Source organism: Carcharhinus amblyrhynchos, chromosome 15 (assembly GCF_965287045.1).
Source record: "Carcharhinus amblyrhynchos chromosome 15, sCarAmb.v2.hapA, whole genome shotgun sequence".
In the NCBI taxonomy this organism is placed as follows: Eukaryota; Metazoa; Chordata; class Chondrichthyes; order Carcharhiniformes; family Carcharhinidae; genus Carcharhinus; species Carcharhinus amblyrhynchos.
The window spans coordinates 37,463,251-37,472,745 of NC_137338.1; the positions used below are offsets into that span (position 1 = coordinate 37,463,251).

The following is a 9,495-nucleotide window of genomic DNA, read 5'->3' on the forward strand; positions in this document are numbered from 1 at the left end:
GATGCTTTGACATCATGTCCTTGAAAACCAATCTTCCACAATCATCACGCCTTTTAAAAATATTATTTGTTGTTCTTACTACAGAAGTGAATAATATCACATTTCCCCAAATTATACTCCATCAGTCACCTTGTTGCTAACTTCTTTGACCTGTTTCTATTTCTTTGCAGCCTCTTTGTGTCCTCCTCACAGCCTGCATTCCCATCAAGTTTTGTAACATCAGCAAAATTGGATGCATTACTCTGTCTTTTTGTTGGTGGATCATCCCATACCATTTCCACCACTACCAATATCAAACACATCTTATCCTCTCTTCCTTTTTCAGAATTGCAAAGGGACCAACTTCCTCCATGCCACCCTAATCCACTCCTTAATCACTCACAGAAACCCCTCCCCTTCACACAGCGCCATCCCATGTAAGCACAGGAGATGCAGCACCTGAATTTTTACCTCCTCCCTTCCCACCATCTACGGCTCAAAATAATGTTTCCAACTAACACAGTGACTTACGTACTTTCAATTAATATGCTATATTTGCTGCTCACAGCAAGGTTTTCTGTGCATCGCGATCAAATGCAGATGGGGTGACTGCTTCCTAGAACGGCTACATTTAGTCTCCAAATGTAATCTTGACCTTGCATTTGCCTGTTATTTTAATTCTCTGCACCTTTCCCATTTGACCTTCTATACTATTCCAATGAAGCTCAATGTAAATTCAAGGAACAGCACCTCATTTTCAATTGGATGCACAGACTTCCAAACTCAAAATTGAGATCAACATTTCCAAATCATAACCTTGGCCCCTGTTTTTTTTTTGGATGGAAGCCATTGATGATGTTTTCCAAGAACATCTCTTTACTCCCATTTTTTGTTTCTTGACTTGTCCTTGTAGCATCTCATTTTGCTTTGCATCATCATCCCGGTTATCATTTAACCTCATTTGCTTTCATTACAAACCTTCTCTTTTATTCTTTCCCTCATTCCCTTCCTCTGTACTTGCTTAAAATCTGTTATGTCTCGAACATTTTTAGTTCTGAGACCAAGTCATCGATCAGAAATTTTAATGCCTTCTCGTTCCATAGATACTGCCTGACTTTAGAATTTTCAGTTTTTATTTCATGTCACTTTTTATTCCTTAATGGGATCTGGGCTTTGCTAGCTGGGCCAATATTTATTGCCTATCCCAACTGCCCTTAAACTATGTGGTTTTCTAGGCCATTTAACAGTCACACACATTACTATGGATCTGGAGCCACATGTTTGCCAGATCCAGGCAAGGTTGACAGATTTCCTTCCTTAAAGGAGATGAGTGAATCAGATGGGTTTCTGTGACAATCGGCAATGATTTCTCGGTCATCATTAGACTTACAAGTTACACAGGCCTGATTATGTAACAAGTGTAATGATATAGTGATAAAGAGCAGTAGAGAATAGACAATAAGAAGAAATCCAAAGTTAAAGTCAGAGATCCAGTGCCTAACCTATAAAACTTAAAATTTAAATCTACAGTTGGATATAATTGGCAGCACAGTGATCTCTGATTCTGCAATCCAATTGATCAAAGAGATAGCACCACATCAGAGGGACAAGACTCAATGCTATGGATCAAAAATTCAGTTTCTTTGTTTCATTATTTAGAACTTAAAGCATTTATGAACATATGGATACATTATTATGCAAATCCACTGCAATCATTTCATAATTTAAATCTGCTAAATTTGAATTATCCATTAAAATTGTGGGGGAAGAAAGATTTTCTAACACAAAGACAAAATGCTGAAAAATCTCAGCAGGTCTGACAGCATCTGTGGAGAGACAGTAGAGCTAACGTTTGAACTAACTCCATTTTTCTATATTTGCCTCATGTAGCATGATTTGCCACTTTAATTTCACAATGGTTGCAGAGGATTGGGGTTGCCATCATGAGGTCTGGCTCTCTCACTGTATGAAGCAAGTCAGTTGAAAAATCCATAGAACTTATTTATAATTATTAGATACTGGAAGAGTATCTCATACCTTTACTCATTCATGCATATTTTCCCTCAGGTTGCAAATCACAGTGGCTATATTAAAGTGGATTGGAAAAGAGTTGAAAAAGATGTAAATAAAGCCAAACGACAGTTGAGAAAGAAAGCAAATAAAGCTGCTCCTGAAATCAACACTTTCATTGAAGAGGTGAGAAAAGTGAATTTCTCTCTGTTTCAAGTACAGTATTTCATGCACAGCTTTGACAGTATTTTCCCCCCTAATTTTCTTTCATTCTTCCTATAATTTCTAGAGTTCTGTAGGGTACAGTTCCACAAGCTGTTGGCAGACTTCATCTAAATGTTCATTCTGTATACTAAGAGTTATTATGGAGCAGTTATTTAGTGTTGATGGAGTATTGCACTGGCACAGGGAAGATCACATTTGAATCCAGACTGATGCCCATATGTACATTCCAATGGGTAGAAGCAGTAGGCAAGAGCAATTCATTTGTTCCTCCTGTGCCTACATCATTATCTCCAATGGGAAGAGTCAATTTGCAACAGCCAGGAGTTGAATCCATAGCCTTACCCCATGTGTAGCTCCCACACAATATCCCTAGTGAAACCAGAACATTCACCGCAGACCAGGAATTATACTTATTACTTCCTAAATCAGTACAACACCACTGAACTATCTTGTCGGTGGCACATCTTTGGACTGTGGGAGGAAACCGGAGCACCTGAAGGAACCCCATGCAAACATGGTGAGAACATGCAAATCCAGACAGATGATCGCTCAAGGCTGGAATTGAACCTGGATCCCTGGTGCTGTGAGATAGCAGTGCTAATCACTGGGCTGCCCTTAGAAACTTTCCATAGAAATACTGTAAAGTAACATGCTGTCTCTCTCCTTTTTATTCACATAAAAGGACTTGTAGTTATGAGTTGACCTCTCCCAAATGAATGGCAACATTCATGTAGTCTTCTCCAGTTAAATGCCTTGTTGTCCACCACCATTTTCAACTGGATGTGATGAGACTAGATTGCTCTGTTTTGCTTATTGTTATGGGACCACTTAGCTGTCTGTAGCCTGCAGCAAAATCTTCATTGTTCTAAAGATATGCTCCAGGGCTGTTAACAATTGAAGAGTTGGACTGTGAGATTATAAGGTTACTGATTATGGTCATGCACAATTCTGTTCTTACTGATAACTGGAAACACCTCATAGATGCCTGGTTTTGGACTGCAAGATCATATTTCTTTGGAAGTCTCACTTACCAACTAACTGATGGACAATGCTGTCTCTTTGGAAATGAGGCTTTGACTTAAAAACACTGGAGTGATTTATTGGACGTTTTGAAAATTTTGAAGGAATGCAACAAAGTGAGCAAAATTCCACAATTCCCAAGGTTCAGGGATCTAGAAAGAAATGTCAGTCATTGGTTCAAAATCAAATGGGAAGATATTTAGGAGAAAGAGCAGGGGAAACATTTTAATTGAGCAGTGAGATTGGAATACATTTACTGGAGTTTGTGATTGAGACAGGGACCACATTATCATTTAACAAACAGATCATGAGGTATATTTCAGTACTTACCTTTTCATTGTCCCAACTGCATTAAAACTAATTATTTCTGCAGTCCTTTCCAGTAACATTAAACTATACATCTGTGATGAAAAGGTTTACATTTCAGCTAAAGCCAGAAAGTGCCACATATGCTGCTAGCTATAATAGCAGAATAGCAAAACAGAAGATGAAAAAGTATGTTTCACAATTAATCAGAGCTGTCAGTCAAGTACATCTTAAGAGTTGTTTCAAGCAGTTTGCATCATCTGGACAAAGTAAAGCTGCACATAGGCATTTCAGAGGGTTATATTGCAAATTCAGTAGATTAAATATACTCAATTTTTGCATAAACAGCAGTGAATGATCCTATTTTGAAATAGACATGTACATACGATGTAAAGTTATATATTTTCTCCTAGATAGCAGTCACAGAAGACAATTTAAAGTTTGCAGTTTATGTCAGTATTGCACATATAATCTAAAGCTCTTGTCATCTGAAACAGGATAAATTCTCTGTCAGTCTCACCTGATGGAGGAAAACAGCCATAGTTGCCATTTCTGATCAGTAGTCAACAATCCCCTGGGAAGTACATGAATGGATATATAGTGCACACAATTGGCTACAATTTTCCCCAAAGTTCAGCAGCCCACTGAAAGTTGAAATGAACCAAAACATTAATATTTCTGTTGCCAAGAAAGAACGTGGTCTCTTTAGCTGACCTGTCCAGTCTTCTGCACCAGGCCTTGTTGCTTCCTCCTTCGCCATTCCAAATCTGAGTTTTCATAATTTTATCTTTTTCCAAAGTAAATCTAAATCTTGCATCTGTCTCCCTTTGTCCTAGTGAGGTTTGATTCTGGACTGGTTTCACTTTTGAGCTTCTATGTATCACCTCTTCCCAGTATCACTTCTCTAATACTCTCCTGGCTAGCCCTATCCAATCACATATTAAATTTTAAGTTTATTTATTAGTATCACAAATAGGCTTACATTAACACTGCAATGAAATTACTGTAAAAATTCCCTAGTCGTTACACTTTGGCACCCGTTTGGGTATATTGAGGGAGAATTTAGCATGGCCAATGCATGTCTTTTGGACTGTGGGAAGAAACAAGAGCACCCGGAGGAAACCCATGCAGACTTGGGGAGAACGTGCACAGAAAGTGACCCAACCTGGGAATCGAACCCAGGTCCCTGGCGCTGTGAGGTAGCATTGTTAATCACTGTGCCACCATGCTGCCCACCATTAAAGCTCTTGCACAAAATCCTATATTACCTTCAGCAGCCTGACATGGCCAGGATATAAAAATGAGAATGTAAAAAATCACATGGGCTTTTTTATAATTAATTTTCTGAATGGAAAGGCAACTATTTATTTCCTACTTGCCCTTGAGAAAAGTAGTATCTGATGGTGAAGGATATTGTTATGTAGATATTCAAAGTATGATGCGATAGGCACATGGGTGAGTATAGGCTGTGAAAGGGAAGAGTGGGAGCATTGTTGCTGACTGAAACCAGATTTGGACTTCAAAAGCTGTTGGAGGAGCATAGGAAGAATGGTATTAAAGATAGGAGGACGCTCATGGAAGAGAATGAAATAATAAACCAAATCACAGTAGCAGCAAATGAATATTTCCTGGGGACACATATTTCAACATATTTCCTTTGTAAACACTATTCTTCAGGGATAGCTCATCTATCCTCCCTCCCTCCATCCATCTCACCCATTAGCTATAACAAATGTCAGTGAGCACAAAAATGGAAAAAAAATCATAAAAGGTGGGAATCAGGATGAGGTGGTGCAGTGGAACCAGCGCCCATCAAACTGAGCTAGCAAAGAGTCAATGCAGGGAAGAAAACTGCACTAAGGAGAAAATTTCCCAAGAGCTGGCCGGTTGATTCAAAAAACAGCTGCCAGTTACAGCAACAGTAATACAATTTCCAGGGGTAGCGTGATGGCACAGTGGTCAGCACTGCTGCCTCACAGAGCCAGGGACCTGGGTTTGATTCCCGGCTTGGGTCACTGTCTGTGTGGAGTTTGTACATTCTCCTTGTGTCTGTGTGGGTTTCCTCTGGGAGTTCTAGTTTTCTCCCATGGTGTGGGGTTAGGTTGATTGGCTATGCTAAATTGACCCTAGTTTCGGGAGGATTCACAGGGTAAATATATGGGGATAGGGTGGGATTGTTGTTGGTGAAGGCTTGATAGGCTGAATACCCTTCTGTACATTAGGGATTCTATGATTCCTTTCCAGACATGATGAGTAAGTCATGTGCTTTCATGATGTGGCCAAGTAGTTTGATTATCAACCTGCTTCCAATACGGAGGCAGTGAAAGCAGGAATCTTTGGGTCAGCCACGCTTGATAGAGTGGCAACCCCCAATCTATAACAAAGAACAAAAACAGCACAGGAAACAGGCCCTTCGGCCCAATGAGCCCACGCCGCCATTTTAACATTACGAATCCCCCCTCAACCCATGACCCTTATCTAAGCTTATGGCATTCCACATTGAGGGAAAACTAATTTAGGGACAATTTATTACCACCAATCAGCCTAATAGCACATCTTTGGGGTGTGGGAGGAAACCGGAGCACCCGGAGAAAACCCATGCAAGCACGGGGAGAATGCGCAAACTCCCACAGACACTGGCCCAAATCCACGTGTCTGCACAGCAAACAGTGATAGTCACTGAGCTGTCGTGTTGCCCAGCATCTGGTCCAGTTTAAGCGTACACTAACGACATGAAGTACTAGGCTATTCTCGAACAACCAAGAGCAGCCCTTGTACGACCCATCACGTGTATGCCCCTCGTTGGACAACAAGGCGGACCAACTTAAAACCTGTGAATTAAAAGAGAAAAACATTAGTACCATTCCACATCCTCATACATTACCAGGGACGTCCCAAGGCTACTGAACCTTATTTAAAACAATCTCCTATATCCCTCCATCTCCAATCCACTCACGTGCCTGTCTAAGTAACTCTTAAACTCCAGCGTACCTGCCTCCACCACCTTGCTTGGCAGAGCATTCCATACCCCCACTACCCTCTGTGTGAAAAACCTCCCTCTAACATCTGTGTTATACCTTGCCCCCCTCACCCTAAGCCCGTGGCCTCTTGTACTGTGCATTTCTAACATAGGAAAAAGCTTACCACTGTTAACTCTATCTATAACCTCTGGGGACAGGCTAATAACTTGTTCCAAGAAAAACTAAATATGGAAGCAGGCTTCATATGCTTCTTGCAGGTAAAGAAACAAAAATTACATCCATGGGCTTGTGTTCATTGGTGCTACAACAGACAATGCCATTTAACTTGTGTGAACTTTGATGAAAACAATTGAGAAATTTTCATTTAGTCATAAACAAACATGTTCGCCATTAAAAGCATAATATAAAATTTGTTTGGTTTGATAAACTTTGTTTTCAGTTTCTGACCAGTCATATCTTGGAAGATAACAACAGGCAAAATTTCTTGCAAGCGTCTTTGACAATACAGTTCAGGGTGGCACAGTGTTTAGCATTGCTACATCACAGCGCCAGGGATGTGGATTCAATTTTGGACTTGCATGACTGTGTGGAATTTGCACGTTCTCTCCATGTCTGCATGGAGAGAACGGAGTTGTACAGAGTTGAGGAGGAACTTCTTCACTCAAAGGGTGGTGAATCTCTGGAATTCTCTGCCCGTTGAGGTGGTGGAGGCTGCCTCGCTAAATATTTTTAAGACGCGGGTTGATGGGTTTTTGATAAGCGAGGGGATTAAGGGTTATGGGGAGAGGGCGGGAATGTGGAACTGAGACACAACAGATCAGCCATGATCTTATTGAATGGCGGGGCAGGCTCGAAGGGCTGGATGGCCTACTCCTGCTCCTATTTCTTATGTTCTTACGTTCTTCTCCAGATGCTCCGGTTTCCTCCCACAGTCCAAAGGTGTGCAAGATAGGTGAATTGACCATGTAAGTTGTCCCTTAGTGTGTTCAAATATGTATAGGTTAGGTGAATTAGCCATGGTAAATGCATGGGATTACAGGGATAGAGCAATGTGTGGAGTGGAACTGGCTAACATGCTCTTTTGGAGAGTCAGTGTGGAGTCGAAGGACCAAATACCCTCCTTCTGCACTGCAGGGATATGAAATCTACACATCCTCCTAATCTAATTATGATTTTATTTTGTAATTAATACAACCTCAACTGCAGTTTTAATGTTTAATATTCCAAACATCTCCTAAACCATCTCTCCACAGATGTTGCCTAACCTATTGAATATCACAACATCAGGTTAAAGTCCAACAGGTTTATTTGGTAGCACAATAAATTTGATACCAAATAAACCTGTTGGACTTTAACTTGGTGTTGTGAGACTTCTTACTGTGCTTACCCCAGTCCAACACCAGCATCTCCACATCACGGCTGCTGAATATCTCCAACATTTTTGTTTTTATCATAAAACTAATTAGTATTTTGAATATTTATGGAGTTTTTTCAGCCAAGTATATGAACAAGATTATTTAAAAAGGCCGTACTCTTAATTTAAAAAATCAGTGTGTGCTTTGTAAAAATTATTATTAATGCAACTAATCTAAAAAGTAAATGTAACTGCCTCTTTGTTTAGTAATCTTATGATGCTAGGATTATTGGTGATGTTACAATGTTTTGTATTTCTACGTTTTAAGTCTTATCACTTGACTGTTTAAATATTCTCCCCACACAGTCAGCTGAATTTGTAAAGAAGAATATTGTGCTGGCCAGTGGCTTTGTTGGAGGCTTTTTATTAGGACTGGCTTCTTAAGGATTTCCAACAAGTACAGACAGAATGACAACAATGAAGACAAAGCTACAGTTGGGTCCTGAAAATCCAAAACTGAAGCACATCACTATCAACAGTCCAATAAGGGCCTCATCAGTGTGTTCAAGGGCACCATTAAAAGGACACAAAAGCAAAACTATTTATCCTGTATTGAATCAATTTATATTATAACTTCTATTGCCAAAGGAGGCTAATTTTCTCTGCTAAGTTTAAAAATGTTTGTATAGTTTCTCCTGTTATATCCATAATTATGCTGTAAATCGCTTTGCAATTCCAGATCAAGCCAAGCAAATACTGTATTTTCTGTTGTACAGACTTATTAAACACTTGACTGAAAATGTACTAATTAGGGAGATGTATTTGATTAAAGTACAAAGAGCTTATTATTATTTAGCTATAATTGAGACTGAGGTTCAGACATATCTCCACATTTGCACAATTTAGTGATTTGATGAATAAAATTAAAGACTCTGCTTCAAAGTTCATAGAATTTGATTTTAAATTAAAAGTATAATTTTGGTAATTTATTTACACTTGTATTTTTCCTATTTATCACCTATATTTTGAGAGGCCACCTTGAGGAAATCATCAACTTCGGAAATAGTTCTTACTAAATTCTGTTGCTAACCAGCAATTTCATTAACAATTGTTATGTCACAAAAGTCATTGTTACAGTGTTCTAACTACTTAACCTTGGACAAAAAAGAAATTGCAGATGCTGGAAATCTAAAGTAAAAACAGGAAATATTCAGCAGGTCAGACAGTATCTGTAGAGAGAGAAACAATTAACATTTTAGATTGATGACCTGACCAAACATTGTGCTTGATGGCTACCCCTTCCACAAACATTCACTCTCTCCACTACTGATGAACAGTGGCAGCAGTGTGTACCATATACAAGACGCAAGAATTCCCCAAGGTTCCTTAGGCAGTACCTTCCAAAACCATGATCACTATCATCTGGAAGGATAAGGACAGCCAATGTATGGGAACACTACGACCTGGAGATTCCCCTCCAAGCCACTCACCACCCGAACTTGGAAATAAATTGCCATTTTTAGAGTCGCTGGGTCAAAATCCTGGAACTTCCTCCCTAACAGCAATGTGCATGCACCTACATCTTGGCCTCTTTTACGTAACAGCAATGTGTGTGCACCT

The 9,495-nt window shown here is 39.7% G+C and overlaps 1 protein-coding gene across 2 annotated transcripts in view; it reads left to right on the top strand.

The window, feature by feature from the left end:
- Positions 1-8,679, top strand: part of fundc1 (FUN14 domain containing 1) — a 29,870-nt gene extending 21,191 nt beyond the window's left edge. For both annotated transcript variants that reach the window (XM_080203271.1, XM_080203272.1), the window contains exons 4-5: positions 2,047-2,175; positions 8,242-8,679. In XM_080203271.1, coding sequence (XP_080059397.1) covers positions 2,047-2,175; positions 8,242-8,319 — 207 coding nt within the window. In that variant the 3' untranslated portion in view covers positions 8,320-8,679. The remainder of the gene's footprint in view (positions 1-2,046; positions 2,176-8,241) is intronic.
- The last annotated feature ends 816 nt before the right edge of the window (positions 8,680-9,495 follow it).